This window comes from Eleutherodactylus coqui, chromosome 9 (genome assembly GCF_035609145.1).
Source record: "Eleutherodactylus coqui strain aEleCoq1 chromosome 9, aEleCoq1.hap1, whole genome shotgun sequence".
NCBI classification, from domain to species: domain Eukaryota; kingdom Metazoa; phylum Chordata; class Amphibia; order Anura; family Eleutherodactylidae; genus Eleutherodactylus; species Eleutherodactylus coqui.
Genome location: NC_089845.1, coordinates 89,468,916 through 89,495,966, shown reverse-complemented (window position 1 = coordinate 89,495,966; position 27,051 = coordinate 89,468,916). Strand labels below are relative to the sequence as shown.

Genomic DNA, 27,051 nt, shown 5'->3' with positions numbered 1-27,051 from the left:
ATACATGCATGTGTAGTGTTCTGTGATGCTCTTATGTATGTGTAGTGTTCTGGGATGCTCTTTTGTATACATGTATGTGTAGTGTTCTGTGATGCTCTTATGGGTGTATATATATAAAATAATTATAGTGTGTAGTGTTCTGTGATGCTCTTATGGGTGTACGTGTGTAGTGTTCTCTGTATGTATATTTATATTAGTGTAGTGTTCTCTGATGCTCTTACGTATATATGTGTAGTGTTTTGTGAAGCACGTAGGTATGTGTTCTGAGATGCTCTCTTGTATACATGTATGTGTAGTGTTCTGTGATACTCTTATGTGTGTGTGTTTGTGTGTGTGTATATGTATATATGTATGTGTGTGTATATGTGTGTATATATATATATATATATATATATATATATATATATATATTATATATTTTAATATTATATATATTTTAGTGTAGTGTTCCGTGATGCTCTTACGTATGTATGTGTAGTGTTCTGGGATGCTCTTTTGTATACATATATATGTGTAGTGTTCTCTGATGCTCTTACGTATGTATGTGTAGTGTTCTGGGATGCTCTTTTGTATACATATATATGTGTAGTGTTCTCTGATGCTCTTACGTATGTATGTGTAGTGTTCTGGGATGCTCTTATGTATACATATATATGTGTAGTTTTCTGACTGACAGTTGTTCACCATCTTGTATTTACAGCAAGATCAAAGTGTTTACCATACAAAAGTAAGGGACATGATTGGCGCTAATGAGCATCGCTTAACGGTCAACCTGAATGAGCTCAGATGTAAGAATGAGCGCAGAGCTAAGGTGTAAGTATTGCCCTGTGCAGTATTTCTGCCATCATACATTTCCTATGTAGGCCTTGTTTGGTTTTTGGCCTGCACAATCCAGCTGCCCCGTACACAATATTTTAGGCTCACCCTGCACTTATTTATTGTAAGGGTTTTTCCAGGGTTAACATAAAATAAATAAATAGACTGGGCGATATTGTAAAAGATCACAAATGATTTACTCAGTAATCCAATCCAAAGTGACGACATGCTGTCATCCTGTGACCGCGGCAGCCAATCACCTCATTGGAGTATAGTGTCTGATCGTTGTATCAGACAAACTAGACGGACATCTGGATACTTATGGCATCTGCTTCTGTAATGAACTGGCTTCTCTCCTTGCAGATTGCTGGGTAATGCCTTTGTGGAGGTTATTGCATTTCAAAGAGCCTTAAAGGATTTGGTCGCCTCCATTGATGGCACATATGCCAAGCAGTTTGAAGAGTTCAGCGTTGGATTTGAAGGCAGTTTTGGCGTAAACCATGTTTCGCCTCGCACTCTGACTGCTGGTTTCTTGGGGAATCTGGTCTGTGTTGAAGGAATTGTTACCAAATGTAAATGCTGCTTTTACTTATTCACTACCCTTTTTGTTAGACCCACATCATATCATCAGTACTATTCAGTTATGAGGAGACCATCTCCTCTGTTTGCATACATACTTACTAGAGATGAGGGAGCGTACTCGCTAAGGCAACCTACTCGAGCTAGTGCCTTATGCGAGTTACCTGCCCGCTCGTCTCTAAAGATTCGGGTGCCGGCGGGGGAGAGCGGTGAGTTGCGGGAGTGAGCAAGGAGGAGCGGGGGGAGCGAGTGAGAGAGATCTGTCTGCCGGCACCCGAATCTTTAGAGACGAGCGGCAGGTACTCTCATAAGGCACTACTCGCTTGAGTAGTTTGCCTTAGCGAGTACGCTCGCTCATCTCTAATACATACTTTGGAGAATGGTTGTATAGTTGGCAGTGAAGTAATTTGTAAACCTAGTAACAACTTGGACCTTCATCTTGCCATGTCCATAGCCAAAGGCAAATCCATTTCTTTTAAAAAATTTTCTATTTGCCTCTTATTAGAAGAAAACATTTTTTCCGACTCAAGAATGGCCAATGGAACAAATCCCTGGATCGTCAACCCTCATCAAGCAGACTATAGATAATTTGTAACATGTCCTACAAGTGAAGCCCTGTAGAACTACTCCTACAATGAAAAGTTGACAAATACTTTCCTGTACATTTTATACAAAGTTGTACCCCTCCACTTCTAGAGCAGTGTTACCCAACTCCAGTCCTCGGGGACCGCCAACAGGACATGTTTTCAGGATTTCCTCAGTGTTGCACAGGTGATGTGATTATTGTTGGTGCCTCAGACATTGCCACAGGTGTTCTTACTATAGGATATCCTGAAAACATGACCTGTTGATGGTCCCTGAGGACTGGAGTTGGGGACCCCTGTTCTAGAGAACAGAGAGGAATACCGTTGGCAGCACACCAAAGAAAATGTTTTCATAGGCCAGGCCTCTAACCATGTTGATCCCTGCACAGTCTCATAATTCACATGAGTATCCTCACTGCTTTTTACATAACATGATATTGGGTGCAGACAGACACTCTGGGCTCTCCAGCTGCTAAGTCAACGGAGATGCTCGGCAAACATTCTGCATGGGTCCCATTCAAGCACTAGACTATGCCTGCACAACCCCTTTAACCAAGAATCTTTCGCACTTCCTTTAGCCAACGGCTACCTAACTCTGGATTTTGCTATAAAATGCAGCATGGCTGGGGTATGTGTTGTGGACAAACTGCATTGTACAGTACCAATCCATAGAATGCCTATTACCGGTCTGTATTCTGAGAGTTGGGTTCTGCACACACTGTTTGTCTTTTGTCAGAGGTATACACTCCCAATGTATACTTCCAACATATGACTCCATGCTTGTAGAAGTCGTCCTCTTTATGTATTACCACAATTTGTGACTATGAGAACCACTTCATTTATGGATAAACAACCAGTCTCAGTAATGTTGGTCACAATGGGTAAATCTTGGCAATCCAAGAGCCATAGCCATAAGTGCCTTATGGTCAGTTCCCTTTCATCATAGACCTACAGAAGTTGAGTAGCCATGGCAAAAGCTCATCTGCAACCTGCAAACGTCACTGCACACGGGAGTCAGATCAGACCATTGATGTAAAAACTAAGTTTAGCCCCCAACCCTAAGGACTAATGTTCACGGGCGTTTTTTCACTGCATATTAGCCGTAATTCAAAGGGTGAATAAACAATCTTGATGGCATGACACATGGTGAGATCATGTGCTAAGGATCCTTACATGGAATGACAATAGTTCTGATGTTTTTAAACAGGAGCGCTCATAGCTCAGTGAATGGAGGAGCGGGCCAGAGACTGTTCCAGGCAGCCCACCTCCATTCACAGTAAACAGGCAGTCCTCCATAGATGAATGACTGCCTGTTTACATGGGTCGATCATCCTTCAGTTTTTATGCTTGCATAAACTGAACAAACTAATGATAACCAAATGAATTACAGTTTGTCATTCAGTTGCTGCATGCATTTACAGGGAACAATAATTTAGTTTCTCACAATGTAGTGAGAATCTAAACAATTATCAGCCTGTGTAAAAGAGGCCTATCTGTATGTAATCTACCCCATTTGCATAATATGGATTATTTTATACAGCATGTAATAAGTACAAAGATTTGCAATCAACTACTTTCTGGGCTGTAAAAGTCCAAACAAAATATGACCTGTGCCATTCTCTATCTGCAGCACATGGATGTCATATGATACAGAGCCCCAGCCTTGGCTCACTACCTTCTCTGTCCAATTTCTTGGTGGGTTTACATAGTGTCATACTATGACCGACCGCACCACTGAGAAATATAGCCGATTCCCAACATTACAGCAACACAACAGTCTGCTGGGAACTATATGGTGGACTATAGCATTACGCTGATATGTTTCAAACCTGGAGTGTATCGTGTGAATGGGGCAGAATGCAAGCAATGTGATGTGCAGCACAGTGAGGAGGGGTGATATGCACAGACCTCCTGGCATTGTCCTGCTGGATCAGGAATGGTTGAGAGCTGCAACAGTCACTCCGAACAGCATGTCTTTGTTTTATTAGGTTGCCAGCAGCACCCACACTCCTCATGCAGTTGCACAAACTTTTCTGTGCACGCCTAACAAGGGACTGGATCCCGTTGCCCCAAATAACAGTCACAATATCAATGGTAGAAGGCAGCACTTCTTACAGCAGTGGAATAAAAAAAGATACAACCTTTATTCAATCCATGGTCAAACAGAATGCCTCAGCAACGTTTCAACCCCAGCGTGGGTTTTTTTCAAGCTTGAAAAAAACCCACGCTGGGGTTGAAACGTTGCTGAGGCATTCTGTTTGACCATGGATTGAATAAAGGTTGTATCTTTTTTTATTCCACTGCTGTAAGAAGTGCTGCCTTCTACCATTGATATTGTGACTGTTATTTGGGGCAACGGGATCCAGTCCCTTGTTAGGCGTGCACAGAAAAGTTTGTGCAACTGCATGAGGAGTGTGGGTGCTGCTGGCAACCTAATAAAACAAAGACATGCTGTTCGGAGTGACTGTTGCAGCTCTCAACCATTCCTGATCCAGCAGGACAATGCCAGGAGGTCTGTGCATATCACCCCTCCTCACTGTGCTGCACATCACATTGCTTGCATTCTGCCCCATTCACACGATACACTCCAGGTTTGAAACATATCAGCGCTTGAAAAAAACCCACGCTGGGGTTGAAACGTTGCTGAGGCATTCTGTTTGACCATGGATTGAATAAAGGTTGTATCTTTTTTTATTCCACTGCTGTAAGAAGTGCTGCCTTCTACCATTGATATTAAGCATGTCTTTGTTTATTTGAGTCTTTACACATAGTTGACACTTATATTTGTGGATTTTTTTACCTCTGGTTTTTTTAATAGGTTCCTTGGTCAGACCTAAGGTCATGCGAAGTGTCCATTACTGTCCAGCTACAAAGAAGACCCTAGAAAGGAAATATACTGATCTCACATCACTAGAGGCGTTTCCTTCCACTGCAATTTACCCTACTAAAGTGAGTGTTAGTGTTTGGTTTGTACTTTGTTTCCATTTAGTGTTCCTTGACCTGTACTTTTAGTTGGCTTTGAAAATGGTAACAGTGTGTGAGACCCAAGAAATACAAATACCATCCAGTTCAGTTTATTCTGTAGTGTTGATCCTGAGTAAACACCCATATGGCAAATTATATTTTTGCTCATCTTAGACAAAAACCTTATTCCAAACTTTAAATATAGTAGTCAGAATAACTCCCTGATTCAACAGCCAACTGCAGTAATCCAGTGAGTATAACTTGTAATGTTACATTTGAGTCATCCCGGTTCCTTCTGATCTTGTAGTAAATTCACCAACCTCCGGCAGTGCCATAGTCTCACTCTAACAATAAAGAATCACCTTCTGTGTTACGAAAACCTTTGTTGCATTGGATTTAGAGGATGCCTTCTTGCTAAATGGATCATATCTCTGTTCTGGCCCCTGATATATTTATACATAGTTATTGGGTCACCCATCACACTTGTCCAATAAATGCAGTGATTTCTAATCCACCCTGTGTCTCAGGATGAAGAGAACAATCCACTCGAGACAGAATATGGGCTGAGCACATACAAAGATCATCAAACTCTGAGCATACAAGAAATGCCCGAGAGGGCTCCTGCTGGACAGCTGCCTCGCTCGGTTGATATCATTGCAGATGATGATTTGGTGGACAGATGTAAACCTGGAGACAGAGTCCAGATAGTGGGGATATACCGCTGTTTACCATCCAAGCAGGGAGGCTTCACATCTGGCACATTCAGGTATAAGAGGGATAAGTTGTTCTTCTTGTAAGATAATTGTTTGTGAAATTATCTGATAAATCAACAATCAGTTTAGTTGAGAGAATACATGACATCAAATTCTATGTACAACTGTGATTTACACTGGGAAGAGGCAATATGCTCCATATTCCAGCTGGGAGCCATTCCAGTGGTGATCTGGAACATGGGTGGTGAGTTCTCCTTCAATGGAAATGTTCAAACAAAGGCTGGACAAAAATCTGTCTGGGATGATTTAGTGAATCCTGCACTGAGCAGGGGGTTGGACCCGATGACCCTGGAGGTCCCTTTCAACTCGACCAATCTGAGTCTATGTATGTAGGCAACCCACTTACACCTGTTCTGTTTTGAAAATGCCAAAATACGTAGCTCCATAGAAGGGAGTCAGTAAACCTACTGCTAAATGTTTTGCTGCTTATTAAAATTAGTTTTTTCTTCTCATCTTTCTTAAAATTTAAACAAAAAAAATTTGTTTGACTTCAAATTTAGGACAATATTGTTGGCCTATAACATCAAACTTATGAGCAAAGAAATTGCCCCAACATTTTCTGCTGAAGATGTTGCCAAAATCAAGAAATTTTGTAAAGTCCATTCGAAGGTAAAGTTTTTAAATATATTTTTAAACTTGCAGAGGGATATTTTGTCTAAGTTCATTACTTTTTTCGGTTTTCTTACTAGGACGTTTTTGACCAGTTAAGCAAGTCATTGGCACCAAGCATTCATGGCCATGATTATATTAAGAAAGCCATTTTATGCTTGCTGCTCGGAGGTAATGAGAAGGTTCTTGATAATGGAACTCGTATAAGAGGAGATATTAATGTTCTCCTTATAGGTAAAGACTATTTACACACTATTTTTGTTGCAACTTTTTAAGAAGGGTCTTCATCGGGTATAATCATGATGTTAAATCTTTCCAGGTGACCCCTCTGTTGCCAAATCCCAACTGCTGCGCTATGTGTTGCATACGGCTCCAAGAGCCATTCCCACTACTGGCAGGGGATCCTCTGGAGTAGGATTGACAGCCGCAGTAACAACTGATCAAGAAACGGGCAAGTTAATACACTATCTTGTGTACACCATAGTGAAGTCAGGTGGCGGTACAAATAGAACATCCAGTAGATTCTAGAGACCTCAGCATTTTGTTTATAACCTAGATTAGGAGGTACTGCTATTGTTTTCCAATATCATTTTTTTTTGGTAGGGGAGAGGCGTCTTGAGGCTGGTGCTATGGTGCTTGCTGATAGAGGTGTTGTCTGTATTGATGAGTTTGACAAAATGTCTGACATGGACAGGACTGCCATACACGAAGTCATGGAACAAGGTCGTGTGACAATCGCAAAAGCTGGGATCCAAGCTAAACTAAATGCGAGATGCAGTGTTCTGGCTGCAGCAAATCCTGTCTATGGAAGGGTATGTATTAGCAGAATGTCTGGTATATGGAATATGTCAAGTCTACACTTGCCACATGCATTGTGTATTAGGGATTTGAGTCTCCTTGGCAATTGAAGTTAAACTGCTCTACAAGATGGGGCAGAGAATCCCAGGTTTATATTTTTGCAAGTGCATGTTATGCACTTCATGGGTCATGCTCATTTCTAAAATGTATGCATTATCTGTAAAAATGCTGTTTATGGCTGACTAAGGACTTTATCCCGATTTTATATAATGTACCTCTGAGGGAAGACTAACTTACAAAAGTTTTTTTTTCCTGTTTTTTTTTTTTTCGTATATTGCTATTGATCTGCACAATTTTGATAAGTGAGGTATATTAAAGTGATTTATTGTGACGGATCATTAACAGGATTTCATGAGATACATTTCTGTATAACCTTTTTCAGTAATAAGTATATTTATATATTGTATACTTTGTAATATATATATTATATGCATAACTAATAAAAATATGAATTGGCTGTTTAATAGCATGATTATACATACTCTATACATTGCATTGACTCCTTTAGCATTGCAGATTATTTGAGTCCAGCACTTTAGGTGTTAATGTTCAGCTGTTTTTTCTGATTGCAAGTATACTTCCTATGAGAGGGAAGCACTTTTAGCACTCAGGTGATCAGGGCTCTGTTTAGGGGCTGACATCGGTCCTCTGGCTGTATTTTAATGTGGACATGTAATGGCACGGATTAAATAAAGAAAAGCATGTTCTTATCATACATCGGCTTCATGATCTTCTTTTGAAGACTAAGAATATTCATGCTGTAACTTACAAAAGAGCCATGTTTCAAGATTTTAAAGTGTTCCAATTCCTGCTTGGTGTATGCCAAAGGACACCCTTCCGACATACACCTGGTGAATGGGGGGCCTACGAATACATATTCAGCCCATGCATCAAGAGTTTTTTTTCAGTGTATATACGCTGATCATAGTTCTCAGATATATGAACACAGCCTTATATTAGTAGCCCTTCACTGGTCAGTTATGATACATTCGTCAATGCTGGTTTTGTCTAACGCTGTATGCAAAGTGCCTAACAATCTTATTATCATGCTTTATGTTTTGACCTACATCCTTGTATTAACCGTTTTATGTTTTACAGTATGATCAGTATAGGACACCGATGGAAAATATTGGCTTACAAGACTCTCTGCTTTCAAGATTTGACTTACTCTTTATTGTTCTGGATCAAATGGATGCAGAAAATGATCGTGAGATTGCAGACCATGTGTTAAGAATACACAGATATAGAAATCCCGGGGAGCAGGATGGATATGGTATGCTGGGATAGCTGCATACTTAGACTGGATTCACACGAACGTATATCGGCTCGGTTTTCACGCCCAGCCGATACACGTCCTCTCTCTGCAGGGGGGAGGCTGGAAGAGCCAGGAGCAGTGCTCTGAGCTCCCGCCCCCTCTCTGCCTCCTCTCCGCCCCTCTGCACTATTTGCAATGGGGAGAGGTGGGGGCGAGGCTAATTCTCAGGACTTAGCCCCACCCCCATCCTGCCTCCTTTCATTGCAAATAGTACAGAGGGGCGGGAGCTCAGTTCCTGCTCTTGGCTCTTCCATCCCCCCCCCCCCCCACTTTCCTGCAGATGAGGACAATGTATTTCGGCTCGGCGTAAAAATTGAGCCGATATACGTTCATCTGAATCCAGCTTTAGTGTGTATACTATGTTACACTACATGTTACGTTTAGAGCAAATGCCATATTAAAACATCTTTATGTATAAGGCCACCTGCAGACAGGCGGGTCAGATCCGGCGGCGAGAATCCTCGCTGCGGGACCCGACCCGAGCGCCTGCAGAGAGCGACACGTACTCGCCCGCGGCACGTAAGTGACGTTTCTTTGTGGGGGTCTGCGAGCCACGCGCAGAAATAGGAAGTGCCGCGGTTTGTTTGCTGCCTGAGATTTCGCGCGGCCAAACCGCGGCCGTCTGCATAGGATTGCGTTTGTTAACGCAATCCTATGCAGGCTTCCAGCGGCGGAATTTCCGCTCGTGTGCAGGCGCCCTAATAGATATTTATATACACATAATAAAACCTACCTACTGCGCAAAAATTTTAGGCAGATTTGTTAAAAAAAACTGCGAAGAATGCGTTAAAAAAAGTGATCTAGGTTTTTGTCAACTAACACAGTGAATAAAGAAAAATCACAATTTTCTGTGACCACCCCTTTTGCCTTCAAAACAGCAAAAATTCTTCTGAGTACACTTGAACAAAGTCAGGGATTTTGTAGGATGTATAGTTGGGTTTATGATGAACTAATTATACCAAACTGGTGATACTGATCATTATTTTCATATGTACAGTAAAATAGTCATTAACTAAAACAAACAGCTGTTTAGGAGGCTTAAAACTGGATGAGGAACAGCCAAGTACTGCTACAAAGGTGAGGTTGTGGAAGACAGTTTAAAATAACAGGTCATACACCATGGCAAGACTGAGCACAGTGACAAGACACAAGGTAGTTTTACTGCATCAGTAAGGTCTCTTAGGCTAACATTTGAAAGTAGTCTGGGGTTTCAAGATGTGGAGTTCAAGCTGTTTTCAAGAAGCACAAAGAAATGGGCACAGTTGAAAACCATTGACACAATGATTAACCAAGGCAACTTAGAACAGCAGATGAAAGCCACATCATACTTGCTTCCCTTCTAAATCGGACAAGGGCCAGTAGTGCCATCAGCTCAGAACTTTCAACAAATGGGTGTACCAGTGAGGGACCCAGGTACACCAATCAACTGTTCAGAGAAATCTGGCCAGAAGTAGTCCTCATGCAAGAATTGTGTCCAAAAAGCCATACCTTCTATGTAGAAACAATGGCAAGCGACTCAACTATGCACGAACATAGGAATGGGTGCAGAAAAATGGCAGCATGTGCCCAGGGTTGATGGGTCAAAATTTTTGAAATATTTGGCTGTAACACAAGGCAGTTTGTTTGCCGAAGTGCTGCGGAGCAGTACAATGATTGTACAGTGATATGCAGCACATTTCAGATACTTATTGCACTTAATCATATCTATGGTTAACCCTGCAATACTACACCTTCCAAGACTATTATTAATACTAATATTTTTTCAAAAGTAGTTGTACAATTGCCATTATACATAAAAGGGCAAAATACAATTTTGTTATAAAAGAAATGAATAGCAGCTCTAATGGCAGCAATGGCAGTTTGAAAATTTAGTAGGGCGAATCTTACATGCATTTTTATATATTCATTTAGATAAAGTTGTTGGAGCGACTGAGGTGCTGGATTTCCTTCTTCTTTAGTGACTATAGCACCTAAACACTTTGACTTCTGTACACTTTTTTTTTTTTTTACACACAGCAATGCCTCTCGGATGCAGTGTTGAGATATTTGCAACTGATGATCCAAATGCAGCTGACGTCACGGATCAAGAGATGCAGATTTACGAGAAACATGATAATCTCCTGCATGGACCACGGAAAAAGTTTGTAGTTCTCAATATTGCTTCTCCTTCGGGTCTATGCTCCAGCGTTAGGGAGACCATCTGAATGTTTTTTGGAAATGATTACTATATAAATTATTGCTTATAGTGGATCTCGACGTATAGATTACAATATCACATGAGTCTAACCTTTTTCTTCAAAGCAAATCTAAAATTGTAAGCATGCAGTTTATACGGAAATATATCCATGTGGCTAAACTGGTAAAGCCTGTGCTGACTCACGAGGCGGCTGATCACATCTCTCAGGAATATGCCAAGCTCCGGAGCCATGATGAGATGAACAATGACCGGGCAAGGGTATGTACATCTGAACTAATTACCGATACATACTGCAACTCTAGTTTTTGTGAACCAGTCTTTGGAGCCTTACTTTATCAGGAAAGGCAAAGATGAAATGTTCTGTAAAATGGCCTTTTGGCAAGCGAGGATGTTGTGTGGTGTGTTTAGGGTTTTGTGTTCATTCCACATCTTTGTAGGATTTTATTAGTTTGCAGTATCTCACAGGAATTCATATTAAGGCTAAAGATGGTTTATAATCACTCCTTGATTAACCTTGATTAGTGACTAACTTACCTTGGCCCTTAATGACAAGTACCATATTTTTCACTGTATAAGACTCACTTTTTTCCCCCTAAAGTGGGGAGTTGGTGTCCTATAAAGCAAACGTGCCAAAATTCAAGCTAGTCGGCACTATTGCAGGATCGCATCTTCGCTCAGGTCCGCTCCATAGCAAGTGAGGAGAGCTGTTCTTTCTCCTCTGCCATGTTGCCTGTATTTATCACTGATTGGTGATGAGCACCTGCAGGAACTGCTGCTCTCCCGTCGCCACCAATCAGCTTACTCCCTTCCCCCCTGCCCTACCACGAGCGCCTCTGTTAGAGCTCCTGCTGTTAAAGAGAAAGGAAAGGAGATATAGTGGCCCTCCGTCACCCTGTACTATCCTATGCACAGTCACCTAAAGTCCCTGGGTGAGTGGTTTTTTTTTCCCCCCTTTTCCTCCTCTAAAATTTGGGTGTCTTATCAGGTGCGTCTTCTATACAGCGAAAAATACGGTCATTTTTATTTTCAGGCTACTAAAGCATTTTATGAGGGGATAAGTCATTTTTAACCTGTGAATATTTGCTTACATAATATACTGCACTATTACGTACTGCAGTGTATTATGCCTGTCAGTGTTATGTTTTGCAGTTCTAGTTGATTTGTATGTATTGGTACATTTTTGGGGTGTTGGCATTGATGACAGTAAACTTCCATCATGACACACCTGTTAAGGCTTGAATGATATCTGCAATTTTAATACTGTCTGAAAGTATAAATGGAGTAGTTTAGCAAATGACTCTTAGACCAAATAATCAAATAAACCATTTTGGAGTCATTTGCCTAAACTCTTGATTTATTATACAATGATTATTTTTGCAATCTTCATCTAGACTATGCCGGTTACTGCTAGAGCTCTTGAAACTATGATCCGATTGGCTACAGCTCATGCTAAAGTTAGAATGAGTAAAACCATTGATCGCCTGGATGCAGAAATGGCACTGGAACTTGTGCAGTTTGCATATTTTAAAAAGGTTTGTAGACTTTTCAGTATGATACAAATACACCCCTCCCCCCCATGTATTTTTGCATTTTTTTTTTTTTCTTTTTGACATTTTAAGGCAAAACAATGACCCCAATTTTGTAAGTTAATGCAAGTCTACGTTAATCTTCCTTTATTGGTATTGTGCATTTAGGGCAATCGTCATAGAACGTGTAACACTGTACTTCTGCCCTATTAGTGCTTTTTAATATCTATGGGGTGTGGCCTGTGACATGCAATATACAGGTGTATACATTTCTTTAGTTATGACTCTTTGAACAAATTAATAGATTTTACCAAAGGAGAAAAAAGTGGAGAAAGATCTGGATTTAAGTCAAGAGACACCAAGCAAAGAAGGATTAAGGTACATGTGATGAGCTGCTTATACTTGATACAATGCTAAAGCCTATAGAATTGTCATATGTCTGAAAGATGAATCCTTGTGGGGGTTTTTTCTTTTTTTTGTTCTTTCCCTCAAGAACTTCAAGGCGCACTGGGAAAATGTCTGCCACTCAAGACTCAGAGGATCCTTATGCTTTTAGCCAGGATGACAGTCAGAAAGAATGTAAGTACATGTCTCCAACCGCACTTGTCGGATTAAGTTGTATGATCTTCAGGATTGTATTATGTCAAGCCACTCCAGTGTTTGTTTGTTTTTTTTTTTGGGGGGGGGGGGGGGTTCTGCATCTATTATGTAGCGATCCCCCAGTATATGTATGTAGGCTAATGTTACCTTGTTTAGTTTTTTGTTTTTTTTTATTTGAAACTCCTGGCCTCCCTTTTCCACCACATAAACTGCTTAGAATGTGACGCAGGCACTTCTATCACAGTTACCCCCTTTCCCAAGCCGACTCAAATGGTATAGCCTCAGCTAATGCACCATGTGACTGATATGTAAGTGAAAGTAAAAAAAAATCTCTCAAGATGATGCCTGATAGACATCAGACAGAGGACTGCAATACAGAGGAGACAGGCAATCAGATGAGGAGTGGGATGGGAAAGTGTCTTTGCTGGAGTGGCCCTTTTAACCCCTTGAGTGGCACGCCCGGAAAAGTTCCGTGACTAGCTCCACTGCTCATAGCAACATAGCCCGGAAGATTTTCGGGCTATGTATCACTATGGGAGCTGCAGAGCACAATGCCACAAGCTGTGACAGTGTGCTCTGCCTGCACAGACCCACACAGAGCAGTGCAAGGGCTTTGAAAAACCAGCAGAAGATATTGCCGGCATATCGACAATGTCCTGCTTTGTTTACAGGTTGCCATAGAGACCATCGGCTTGTCAGAAGCAAGCCGATGGTCTCTGTGACAGGGAGAGCTGGTTGTTAGCTGTCAGAGGACAGCTAGGTACTAGCTCTTACAGCAGAGATCAGAGAAAACCTCCAATCTCTGCTGTGTTAACCCTTTACATGCTGCAGTCTGTGACTGCAGCATGTAAAGGGCTGTCACTGCAGCATGTAAAGGGCTGTCACCATCAGACCCCTGGAATGTAATCAGGGGTCCTGATGGGTCCCTGTGGAAGTCCCCTAAAGGGACAAAAAAAAAAAATTTTTTTTAAATTTAAAAAAAAAAAAGTTAAAAAATAAAAAAAACACTTGTCTCCCTTTACTTTGTAAAAAATCAAAAATGCAATCACACATGTGGTATCCGTGTGCGTCGTAATGACCCAGAGAAGGAAGTTAATACATTATTTAACCCCTTAATGACATGGCCCCTTTTTTCTTTTTTCCCCATTTCTTTTTTTCCTCCCCCGTTTAAAAAATCACAACTTGTCCCGCAAAAAACAAGCCCTTATATGGCCATGTCAATGGAAAAATGAAAAAGTTATGGCTCTTGAGACGCAACTGCAAAACTAGTTGAAATTCAATGATTAGACCATTTTAAAAAACCTGCCCTGGTGGGCACGACAGGGTGGTAGGAAACCTGCCACTCAAGGGGTTAAGTGGCTTTTTGTTTTTTAACCTCCCCACTTAAAAAAATAAATCAGTATCCACATAGATATCTGAGGGCTTGTATTTTTCAATGGTAATATTTAATGTACCGTATTTTCCGGACTATAAGGCGCACATAAAATGCTGAGAATTTCTCAGAAATAGAAAGTGCGCCTTATAATCCGGTGCGCCTTATATATGAACCCGGTTCATACAGGATCCTTTACCTCTATCGTGGGCGGCATACCACAGCACACACCATGCTCCTAGCCCCCCCCCCCCCACCGTTCGCAAGTCAAACAAGCAGTAGTATGGAGCGGGATCGCGGGTGGATCCCGCTCCATACAACGTCGGGTGCCGGCTGTTCTTACAGCGGGCACCCGGCGGCAGCAGTTCCGACGAGCCGCGCCGCTTGTCAGAACTGTTAACACTTTAAATACCGCTCTGACAGCGGTATTTAAAGTGTTAACAGTTCTAACGAGCGGCGCGGCTCATCAGAACTGCTGCCGCCGGGTGGCCGCTGTAAGAAACAGCCGGCACCCGACGTTCAGGGGGCCCGTACAGCGTCCCACGATGAGATCGCGGGACGCTGTGCGGTTGCTAGGCAGCCGGGGACCTCCTGAAAGGCCCCAGGGCTGTCTATGCAGAGTGCCCATCTAGCGCACGACTTGCATATCTATGCTTTAGCGTTAACTATACCCACTACCCCAAAAAATGCCTCCTGTTAAGAGACATGCTTATGATGCAGGTTTCAAGCTTAAAGCTATAAGTTATGCAGTAGAGCATGGAAATAGGGCAGCTGCAAGAGAATTCAACATTAATGAATCCATGGTGCGTAAGTGGAGAAAACAAGAAGATGTCCTCCGCCAAGTAAAGAAGACCAAAATGAGTTTCCGAGGAAACAAAGCAAGGTGGCCACAGTTGGAGGACAAAATAGAACAGTGGGTTATGGAACAGAGAAACGCAGGTAGAAGCGTCTCCACTGTCTCTATTCGACTCAAAGCCACTGCTTTAGCACGTGACATGGAGATCAAGGACTTTCGAGGAGGTCCTTCATGGTGCTTTCGTTTCATGAAAAGGCGTCATCTCTCCATTCGCACCAGAACTACTGTGTGCCAGCAATTACCAAAGGATTATGAAGAGAAGCTGGCCATTTTTCGTACCTACTGCATAACCAAGATAAATGAAAAAAATATCCAGCCAGAACACATTATTAACATGGATGAGGTTCCCCTCACTTTCGATATCCCCGTAAACCGTACTGTTGAGAAAACAGGGACCAGTACGATATCTATACGTACCACAGGAAATGAGAAGTCATCTTTCACTGTAGTTCTCGCTTGTCAGGCTAATGGCCAGAAACTACCACCCATGGTAATTTTCAAGAGGAAGACTTTGCCTAAAGAAAATTTTCCTGCTGGTGTCATCATTAAGGCTAACCCAAAGGGCTGGATGGATGAGGAGAAGATGAGTGAGTGGCTGAGGGAGGTCTACGTCAAGAGACCGGGTGGCTTTTTTCACAAATTCCCATCCCTATTGGTCTGTGACTCGATGCGCGCCCACGTGACCGATACTGTCAAAGCCCAAGTGAAGAAAACTAATTCGGAGCTTGCTGTCATCCCTGGTGGATTAACCAAAGAGCTCCAGCCGCTAGATATCAGCATCAACAGGTCATTTAAAGTTAAATTGCGAGCTGCATGGGAGCATTGGATGACAGAAGGTGACCACACATTCACCAACACAGGGAGGCAACGCCGTGCGAGTTATGCCACTATGTGCCAGTGGATCGTGGATGCCTGGAAGAATGTTTCAGTCTCCAGTGTCATCCGAGCTTTCAGGAAGGCTGGAATCACCACTGAAGAGCCTAGCAGCAGCAACGAGACCGACTCGGATAATGAAGAGGAGGACCCCATGCTTGATGCCGAAATCGCCCAACTGTTCAACTCCGACACTGAAGATGACGGATTTGATGGATTTCTGGTGGAGGAATGAACTGAAAAAGTACGGTAAACGTTTTGATTTGCAATTACAGCTGAACCAGTTGCAAGTTATTGTTAAAAAGTGTAATAAATTTTGACTTGCAGTCTGAGCAATGGTTTATTTAACGGTAATGTGCTGCGCCTTATAATCCGGTGCGCCTTATATATGAAACAGGATTGCTTATTAGGCGCTCATAGAAAGTGCGCCTTATAATCCGGTGCGCCTTATAGTCCGGAAAATACGGTACTATATTTTTTAAAAATTCTAACTGGAAGGAAAATAAAGAAAATCTAAATTCTTCCATTTTTGGGGAATTCTTGTTTCTACAGTCTTCACACTGCAGGAAAAAAATGACATAACTTTATTCTCTGGGTCAGTATGATCACTATGATACCGTGTGTGTGTGTCCACAGATTTTATTTTTTTTAAACCTTCTGATAGACAAAACTTTTGTATCTTTCAGTTGACCTAATTAAAACCTTTTTTTTTGTAAACAGGATGTCCTTGCGTTTCTATTGTTACCTTTGAGTACATACGACTTTTTGATCACTTTTTATTACATTTCATTCTTGGAGACTGGGTGACCAAAAAAGCACAATTTAAACATTTTTTTTCTTTCTTCTGACATTCACTCTGTGGGGTAAATATTGCATTACTTTGATAGAACTTTTATGGACACAACAATACCAAATGTTTTGTTTTTTATTTAATTTTTATTAATAGAAATGTGGCGAAAGGGTTTTCTTAAACTCCTTTTTATTACTAATTTTTATTTTTTATGTCCACACACTGGACAAGAACTTGCGATTGGTTTGATCTCTCCTGCAATATAATGTAATGCTATAACATTGCCTGTCAGGTTGCGGCATAATGTAATCTATCAAGCCACGCCACAGGCAGGCGGAGGTGCACACCTCTTTATACATTAGATGCATTTCAGTAGATGGTCCCCTACTTGCGAACGTTCGAGTTATGAATTTCGCAAGATGCAAACAATCTGTCCTGCACAGTATGATGTAATGCTATGGCATTACATCATACTGTGCAGGGACCGGACAGGCTTTTATCAAGCCTATCTGGTCAGATCTCGGGACGCTGTGCGATTCCTAGGCAGCTGAGGGCCTTCTGAAATGCCCCAGGGCTGCCTATGCGGAGCGCCTATCAAGCCGTGTACTTGGTAGGCTCTCCGCATAGGCAGCCCTGGGATCTTTCAGAAGGCCCCCGGCTGCCTATCAACTGCACAGCGTCCCGCAATCTTATCGTAGGACACTGTACGGGCCCCCTGAATGTCGGGTGCCAGCTGTTTCTTACAGCGGACACCTGGCGGTAGCAGTTCAGACGAGCCGTGCTGCTCGTCGGAGCTGTTAACGCTTTAAATACCACTGTCTATTCTGACAAGGGCATTTAAAGTGTTAACAGTTCCAACGAGCGGCGCAGCTCGTTGGAATTGGTGCCACCGTGTGTCCCCTATAGGAACAGCTTGTACCCGACGTAGGGAGCGGGATCCACCCGAAATCCCCTCCACACAACCATTTGTTCGGACATATGGACAAATGTACTTGCAAACAGGCTCCTGAAACAGAACTTGTTCGCAGGTAGGGGACTATCTGTACCTCCATGTGCAGATACAGAACTCTGCACAAGCTGTGAGCTGGAGTAGACTTATGCCAGTTTCTGGTATTTTGTGGTGTAAATTAAAGCCGCATTTACATGGAGCGATCGCTCAAAAGATAGCTTGTGACAGTTTTGAGCAATCATTTTGCATAAACTATTAAGTAGCTACTTATTAGCTTCATTTCCATGCAAATGAGCCTCCCTTTGTGTAAGCAGATAACAGCTGGAGGTCTATTATCTGCTTACAGTTCCATTGTTCTCCAGCGGGACAGCAGCTAAAACAATGTTATCAGTACTGCCTGTGGAGAACACAGCATGCGGTCCCTGCTATCAGGGAAGACTGATTTTATGCGGTCTTGAAGTCAGTGATGAACGCAGAGTGCACGTTAAGTTTTATATGCAAGGATGCTTGCTCAAGAGCAGTCGTTTGGATGAATTTTGAGCGATAATCATTGTGTGTAAATCAGCCTTAACAGAGGTTGGGCTGGTCCTATCACCTCCAACAAGCCAAACACCTTTTTTCTAAAAAAAAAAAAAAAAATGCTGGGGCAAATCTTTTGCACAAGTAGGGTGTGTGACAAATTGTGACAGTTGTACATCAAAAGCCATCAGATAAGTCTCACCTAGTGGTGTTTTTTTTTTCCTCTCAAATACCCTGCTTTTGCAAGTCAACTGTAGGTAATAAAGCCTATAGTGCTCTACAAACAGCATCTTTTGCAGTAGCTGTTTTTCTCATTATTAGGGCTCATTCACACCATAGTTTCGCCACGTGATACGGGATGAATGGAGTCAATAAAAATTACATGGGCTTTCATTGATCCATTCACATGAACATCAAAAAGATTGTAGCATGCAGTTTTAACGGTGTATTACGCAGTGACAGCCCTATACTCTTCTATGGGTAGCGTATGCAATGCTGTCCATACACAATGTATTGCGTATGGGAAACTATGCATGAGACAGAGCTGGGAAATTTTTAAAAAGTCACACTACACATGACAGCGAGCAGGAGATATGCTGTTATGTGCAGCGCACTTGCTGCCATGCACATCAGTAGACAGCGATATCAGGCCGGTAAAATACTGAGTGATCCGCATAGCGTTTTACACACGTGAAACTCGCGCATTTTGAGACTCACAACTTGTGCCGCTATGAACTCCATTCTTTTTGAATGGAGTCCTACACATAAGCGATGCTTTCCCTCACAGCAATGTAAAAAAAAATGCTGCTTGTCCTATTTCTTTTTTTCGTGTCCTCAAAATGCATCGCCCATTGTCTTCAATGAGACAGTCCAACACGTTGCATGCCATGCGATGTGCAGGCGAGTGCGATGTGAAGTTTCCTATTGAAATCCAATGGGAAACACTTGCCGATCCTCTGACACGTACAAAACAAGTGCCGAAGGGGCGCAATATCGCAGAAGTGATGTCAGACCTTTTTGCATGAAAAACTCCTCACATCTGAGTGTAAAACGCGGGTTGACAACTGCGATATCTAACTCACTCGCCCTGTGAATGTAGCCTAACTTGGAAAGACGTAAAGAAATGTGTATGCGACTCATTATAAAACACCAATAAATATGACGGCCATTTCTTTTTCTAGCATTTTTCTTTTGTTCTATTCAAAACACTGCAGACTGTCTGAAAGTAGCCAGAACTCTTATGTGCTCTATGGCTGGGATACATAATTTTTTTTTTTTTTTTAAACCTTTTTGAAAAATGTGCTTGTGTTGCTGAATTGAAAGATACAGCATTTATTTTTCTGTTGGTGTGTGAGGGCTTTATTAGGTGAGCGGTTTTCATTGGTACTGTTTTTTGTTGTTAGTCTGACTTTGACTGATTTTTATTCCCTTTCTTGTGAGGGAGTTTACACTAATGACAACTTGTTTTTTTTTTTTTTTTTTCTTCCCCACTACCTTCACCATGCAGTTTTTAAATAACGTATGTGTCTTGTATGGGTTCTATAAATGTAATATAAATTTTTGTTTTTGCATAATTGAAGTTTTTTTTTGGTTTTTTTTTTCTTTCAACTTTATATCACTTATATCCACTATAGGCTTCTGTAGAGATGGTAGACCCTGAGGCCATTATTGGACCTCTGCCTACCATAGTCACCCACTGGCACCTCTTGATTGCATTGGAGGGGAGCAGATGGGCTCTAAAAGGAACTTGCCTCCCTCTGTATACCACCTAGATGCCGCAGACAGCATTGCCCACAGCATCTAATGTGTTAATTGGCTGGAATAATTTCACAACAGAGCCCATGATATATACCCAACATGGGACATCTGAGTTGTCTTATTCCGATCTGTCAAAAAGCCTATGCATCAGTATAAGGCAATTTAGTGAATGCTATACCAAGTCACTTAAAAATGTGTACCTATAACTTCAATTTCCCCCAGTCGTCTCCACGACAGCACCAATTGAGATCACCTCCTCCTGGTAGGACAGGAACATACTGAGAGGTTAAAAGCTCCCCCCCCTTCCCCACTTTCCTCAGTGTCTTCCTGTCCTGCCAGGAGGCAGGATCGCTGAGAGGAGCTGGTGGAGAAGCCAGCAAAATTCTACATACAGGCGGATCGGAAAGGCAGTGGCTCACCCTGTCCTCCCTTCTCAGCCAGACGACTCCCGGGACGCCACATGGGGTGGTAACCCCCGGGCCAGGTTCCTCCCGCGGCGGCCCATGGGGGGTACAAAGCGGGAGCCTCAGTCCCCCTCGTCCTCCGGCAGAAATTACAGCGCGGCGCTCCAGGAAGCCCTTTGACGGCAGGGGGCGGGGCGCTGCGTCACGTGTCCAGCGCGATGACGTCATCGCGTCTGCATCAGGAGCGGAGGGGGCGGGGCTTAGCGCAGGAGCGCGAAAATTCAAAAGAAATAGGAACCTGAGAGAAGCCAGAACACCAGCACTACAGGTCGCAGGGTGTCTGCAGCACCAGTATAGAAATGAGTGCTCCAGCCCCAGAGACAGCTGAAACCTCAGCCTCAGCGGCCGTAAGTAGCCAGTGCGGCAAAAAATACAATGCAATATCCAGTATGTTGTATATGGAAAAATTGCATGTTTACCCGCAAAAATGCTTGTTTGCCTGGGGGATAAAAAAGACATCCCCCCCCCCCAGAACAAAACTGCGAAAATGCGTGGAATGCGGGACGAGACTGCCAGCCACTTACCAGAGGCCTCTATGCAAGGCATGCGTGGCTAGGCTAGTCAGAGAGGAATCGGGGGGATTCCTGGATGACGTTAGGAAGCTGGTGAAGGAGGAGGTTCGATCAGCTCTAACGTCACAGCCAGCACCGCCAGAAAAAGGCGCATGTTCCCGAGGAGCCTTCTGATTCCGAGAATTCCATCGGATCAGAGCAAGAGGAACAGGCGGCCGAGGAGTCCTCAGAGGAGGAGGACTACAGGAAATATTTATTCCATCAAGACAATTTGACGGAATTAATTAAATCAGTCAGGGCTACACTAAAAATGGAACAGCCCAGAGAGCCACGGACTCTACAGGACGAAATATTCGGTGGACTTGGGGAGAGGCGTAAACATACCTTCCCGGTCCACAAAAATATCACTAAAATAATTCAGAAAGAGTGGAGTAAACCAGACGCAGGTTCCTTCTCCGCTCGAGGCGTAAAAAGGAGATATCCCTTGGAAGAGGAAGTTTGCGCAAGCTGGGATGAAATACCTAAAGTAGACGTCCCGGTGGCCAAGGTAGCCAAGAGGACGACTCTTCCCTTTGAGGACGCCGCACAGCTAAAAGACCCCATGGATCGCAAGGCAGAGGGACTCCTAAAGAAATCATGGGAGGCAGCAGCAAACATACTTAGGCCAGGGATCGCAGCCACTTGCGTGGCGCGGACCCTGGGGGTATGGTTAGAGCAGCTGGAACTACACCTGACCAACAAAACACCGAGGGATCAGATCATTAACTCCCTTCCCATCTTGCGCATGGCAACTAACTTCCTAGCGGACGCCGCGGCCGAGACCGTCAAACTTTCAGCAAAGGCCACAGCCCGCTCTAACTCAGCCAGAAGGGTGTTATGGCTGAAATCATGGTCAGGCGACCTGGCCTCAAAAAATAAATTATGTGCCCTTCCATTCTACAGCCAATTTCTGTTCGGACCGGACCTAGACAAAATTCTAGAAAAAGCGGCCGACAGGAAAAAAAGGGTTCCCTGAAGAAAAGCCACAGAGAGGGAAGACCTTTTCCCGGGCTCCAATGCAGCAGCCCGAGGCCTACCGAGGCAAGGGCAAGACAGGCCGCTGGAGTTACCCCAAGGGGGGCAGAGGAAGGAATATCCTCTTCAACCCCCACCAGGGGGAGCCGAAGCAGAGACCCTGACGCCATCCCCGTAGGGGCAAGGCTGGGGAGCTTTGTGGATCAATGGGCCGCAATCTGCGGGGGCACATGGATCCCAAAGATCCTACAGTACGGATACCAGATAGAGCTAGTGTCCGTCCCCAGAAGGAAATTTATTACCACGGAAGCCTCAAAAAAACAGTTACATCTACTAAGGCAAAGCGTGCGCGACTTGCAACTATTAAACGCAATATCTCCCGTACCGCGAAACGAGGAAACCCAGGGCTATTATTCCAGGCTCTTTCTAGTAAAAAAAAACCCGTCGGGAAACACCGGACGATAATAAATCTGAAAGACCTGAACACCTGCGTCCGATACAGGAGATTCAAAATGGAAACTATCTCCTCGACAATAAAGTTGATCCCCAAAGGAGCCTACATAGCGTCCATCGACCTAAAGGACGCCTATTTTCACATTCCGATCCACAAAGTCTCAGAAATACCTGCGGTTCGCGGTGGACATGGGCAGAAGAATAGAGCACCACCAATTCAGATGCCTGCCCTTCGGGATATCCTCAGCCCCCAGAATCTTTACCAAGATTATGGCAGAGGTAGCCGCCCACCTGAGAGAAAAATCGATCCTAGTAGTACCCTACCTGGACGATGTTCTATTAATAGCAGAGTCCAAAAAACTCCTAACAAAACACCTGGAGACAGTGGTAGAACTTCTCCAATCGTTAGGATGGATCATAAACTGGGAAAAATCCAGCCTAGATCCCGACAAGCAGAAGACGTTTCTGGGAATAACTCTCGACTCAGAATCGCAATGCTCCTACCTACCCGAGGAGAGAATACAAAAAATCCGCAGAATAGTCAAAACTTTCCTACGAAGACGATTCTGCACAATTCGGGAGGCAATGTCTCTCCTGGGGAGCTTGACATCATGCATTCCAGGAGTAGCATGGGCCCAGGCCCACACCAGAGCCCTGCAGGCCGTAGTCCTATCCTCATGGGACAAAAGGCAGTCCTCGTTAGGAGCAAGGATGTACATCCCAAACAGGGCGAAAACATCCCTGCGTTGGTGGACATCCCCAGAGAACCTGCGGAGAGGGGTTCACTGGCTACAAAACCCAGCCATCCACATCACAACAGACGCAAGCGCCTGGGGATGGGGAGCGCATGTGGGGAACCAGTTCTTTCAGGGTCCCTGGCCTCAGAGGATAAAAGAACAGTCCTCAAATTACAGAGAACTACAGGCAGTTTGGCAGGTTCTACAGCAGTTGGGCAACTCGCTACAGAACCAACACATAAAGATACTGTCAGACAATGTCACCGTGGTCGCCCATATACGACACCAAGGGGGCACAAGATCTCCCGCACTGCAAAGCATCACACAGAAAATCTTTCACTGGGCGGAGGGCCGGATCCTCTCGATCACGGCAACCCACCTGAAGGGGACACTAAACGAAAAAGCAGACTTCCTCAGCAGGAAGCAAATAGACCCAGGAGAGTGGTCTCTCTCCCCAGAGGCATTCAGAATCCTAACCAACCGGTGGGGGACCCCACAGTTGGACCTCTTCGCAACCAGGGAGAACACAAAAGTAGGCAACTTTTTCTCCCTCCGGCCAGGAGATCGTCCGATAGCAGTAGACGCCTTAGGCCAGGACTGGGGACAAGGGCTGGCTTACGCCTTTCCTCCCATACCACTAATCCCCAGGGTCTTACAGCACTTCAGAACCCAGGGATGCACGCTAATCCTGGTGACCCCCTTCTGGCCGAAAAGAAGCTGGTTCGGTCTTCTGGCAACACTGAGCGTCCAGGACCCAGTCACCTTCCCTACCTGGACAGATCTTCTATCGCAGGGGCCACTGAACCACCCCGGCCTAGACAAGCTCCATTTAACGGCATGGCTCTTGAGGAATCCTCACTAAGAAAGAAAGGATTCTCAGAGAAAGTAGTAGAAACCCTAATGTCCAGTAGGAAAAAGACGACCCACCTGATCTACCAGAAGGTCTGGAGAAGGTTTTCCTCATGGAGACAGGGAAGGGATCGCAGGGATTCTATCCCCGACACTCCGCTAATCTTAGAATTCCTGCAGGAGGGCTTAGAGATGGGCCTCTCCCCGAGCACCCTAAAGGTCCAAGTTTCAGCCCTTAGCGCCATTTGCGACACAAAATTCGCAGACGACAGATGGGTCCACAGGTTCCTAACAGCGGCAGCTAGACTACGCCCTAGGCCCATAAACCTGTTTCCAGACTGGAACCTTAATTGGGTTCTAGGGGCCATGACAGCGGTACCATTCGAACCGATCGAGGCGCTACCTATAAGAATGCTTACAATCAAGACCATCTTCTTAGTAGCCATCACCTCCGCAAGACGGGTTAGCGAACTACAGGCCTTGTCCATCCGACACCCGTTCATGAAAATCGCAGACACCAAACTAATATTTAAAACAGACCTGGCCTTTATGCCAAAAGTAGTGTCAGATTTTCATAGGTCCCAGGATATAATAATCCCCTCATTTTTCAGTAACCCAAAAAACGAGGAGGAAAGAACCCTAAGCTGTCTGGACGTTAGGAGAGCAGTCCTAGCCTACATAGATACAACGAGCCACTGGAGACGGGACGACAACTTGTTCGTCCAGTTCAGTGGCCCAAATAAGGGTAACAAAGCAGCAAAAAGGTCCATAGCCAGGTGGATCCGCCTGGCCATCATAGAATCCTATAAGGCCCTCGGGAAGGAGATCCCGTTAGCTCTTAAAGCCCATTCCACAAGGGCAGTAGCGTCCTCATGGGCCGAACACAGCTCAGCCTCGGTCGAGCAAATTTGCAAGGCCGCAGTCTGGAAAAAACCCCACACGTTCACTAAACACTATAGGGTAAAAGTGCAGCAGGACGAGGACATGGCCTTCGGCCGCAAAGTCCTCTCGGCAGCAATCCCACCCTAAGAAAACTTTAGTTGGTACGTCTCAATTGGTGCTGTCGTGGAGACGACTGGGGGAAAAAATGGATTATACCTACCTGATAATCAGGTTTCCAGTAGTCTCCACGACAGCACCCGTACCTCCCCCCCCCCCTAAGAAAGTAATATAATATATAAATTCAAAAATAAAAAATAAAAAAAATAAAAACCCCGGTTAGGGGAAGAAACTTAAGTTTAGCTCCTGCCCCGGCAATTCGTTAGAATCCACTGAGGAAAGTGGAGAAGGGGGGGAGCTTTTAATCTCAGTATGTTCCTGTCCTACCAGGAGGAGGCGATCTCAATTGGTGCGGTCGTGGAGACTACTGGAAACCTGATTATCAGGTAGGTATAATCCATTTTTTTTGGCTGGATTTCCTATTCTTTACTATTGCAGTTGAACCTAAATGTGTGCATGTTGCTGCCTCACAATCAGTTTAAAACTTTACAGCCTCCATTTCTGTAATTTGAAGTTCAGATATTTTTGCATATTAAGGGCTTTGGTCATGTATTGCAGGAAATCACTTTTGTTTCTACTCGGCCATTTCACTTTATGATCCAAAGTGTATATGTGGTTCTAAAGGTGGTTCTTAACTTTTTTTGAGATGCATTTACTGAATCTGCTGATTTACCATTTTTCACCCAATAGCTTTATCTCAGCGTACAAGAACTCCAAGGAAGACGTCTGGAAGTCAGGTTGACATCAACACCAAGAGGCCAGTGAGACAAAAGAGGTAGAACGAATTAACTTCTGATTTAAGCTATACACAAGCAGGGAGGAGCTGTCAGTCAACATTCTGTGGTCGGGGAGAAGCCGACGTGGCCTACCTTTGACTCACAGCTTCATACGGAGTCAATCTATAAAGAGTGTTTCTACTTAAATACTGCAGCGTTTCAGAATAACACGTAAATGGGGGCACTGTGTATATCTGTCCTGGTTAACCAGCCCTACCATAACCAAGGCAGAGGAGCAGTTAGAGTTCATTATGCACTGACTTGTTTTGCACATCCCATATTGTTGCCCTTGTGAATGACATTACGCTGAAAGCAACACATTTTGCGACCGCACTATGTACTTGCGTTTTATCAAATTTGTTGCATGCAGTACCATAGTGCAATGCCCCGTTAAAAACATCATAAATCATCTTGATTTTTACTTCAGTTTCTAACATTCTAACTTGGCTGCAACTTATTTTGTATCTTAGTATACCATGTAAAATAATGGTGAGCAATTATTGACTTGCTAAATGGTTTACCTTATAGTAATTATTTTTAATATATTCAGAACAGTTCCTATTTGCTTAGTAATTTGCTACAAAAATGGTGCTAAACCTGCTGTGCAAAATGCTAAATCCTAATATAGGATTTTTGACTTTGTGCAATCTATTAAAGCATAACTGTAGTGCTTAATGTATAGCAACACTTACTATGACACCTTTGTACAGATGTGGTTTAAGGGTTAATTGCTGCAGAATGCCAGCTGTCATTAAAATTGCCTGGAATTACCAGTGCCAGCCACTACACAGGGGTCCAAGTGATGCGCTTTCACTATATACCCAATGTGTTGTGGGGTTGACAGCAGACGCCCAAACAGTTCCTTCAGGGTCCCTAGTAGCAGGCCAAAGCCGATCAGCTATTACTATTCTCAGGATAAGTCCTCAATAAGAATTTGCGTGGAAAACACAATTTTTTAATTTATTTATTTTTTCTGAAATTCACTCCTGTAGTAACTTATATTTTTTGTTCCTCTTTTTATAGGATGAAAGAATTCAAAGCCGCGCTATTAAAAGCATTTAAAACCACACGCTCCCAATCTGTTGCTGTTAATCAGTTACTTGAACTGATCAATAAAGAAAATCTTGACCCGTTTGAGCTCTCTGAAGTAAAGGAAGCCCTGGACAACATGCAGAATGACAACCAAGTCATGCTGGCAGATGATGTTGTGTTCTTGATTTAAACAAGTTCTCTCTTTAAGAGGCTTCTAAATAAGTTTGAGCATTTCTTTCTATATATTTTTTTTCTTTTGTAATTTGAGTACTTATTG

General features: G+C 43.5%; 1 protein-coding gene across 1 annotated transcript; it reads left to right on the top strand.

Moving 5' to 3' along the window:
* Positions 1–1,217: 1,217 nt before the first annotated feature.
* Positions 1,218–27,051, top strand: LOC136578207 (maternal DNA replication licensing factor mcm3-like). Its single transcript, XM_066578040.1, has 15 exons — positions 1,218–1,388; positions 4,798–4,928; positions 5,471–5,709; positions 6,217–6,325; positions 6,406–6,559; positions 6,645–6,776; positions 6,929–7,137; positions 8,282–8,456; positions 10,515–10,638; positions 10,800–10,953; positions 12,087–12,227; positions 12,526–12,599; positions 12,715–12,800; positions 25,657–25,741; positions 26,766–27,051. The coding sequence occupies exons 2-15, from the start codon at positions 4,821–4,823 to the stop codon at positions 26,962–26,964; spliced, it is 1,989 nt and encodes a 662-aa protein (XP_066434137.1). The 5' UTR covers positions 1,218–1,388; positions 4,798–4,820; the 3' UTR covers positions 26,965–27,051.

Coding starts and splice junctions, on each gene's coding strand:
- LOC136578207 (XM_066578040.1), top strand. CDS start 4,821: ATGCGAAGTGTCCATTACTGTCCAGCTACAAAGAAGACCCTAGAAAGG. Junction 6,326..6,405: donor TTTGTAAAGTCCATTCGAAG/GTAAAGTTTTTA, acceptor TTTTCTTACTAG/GACGTTTTTGACCAGTTAAG. Junction 6,777..6,928: donor AACAACTGATCAAGAAACGG/GCAAGTTAATAC, acceptor TTTTTTTGGTAG/GGGAGAGGCGTCTTGAGGCT.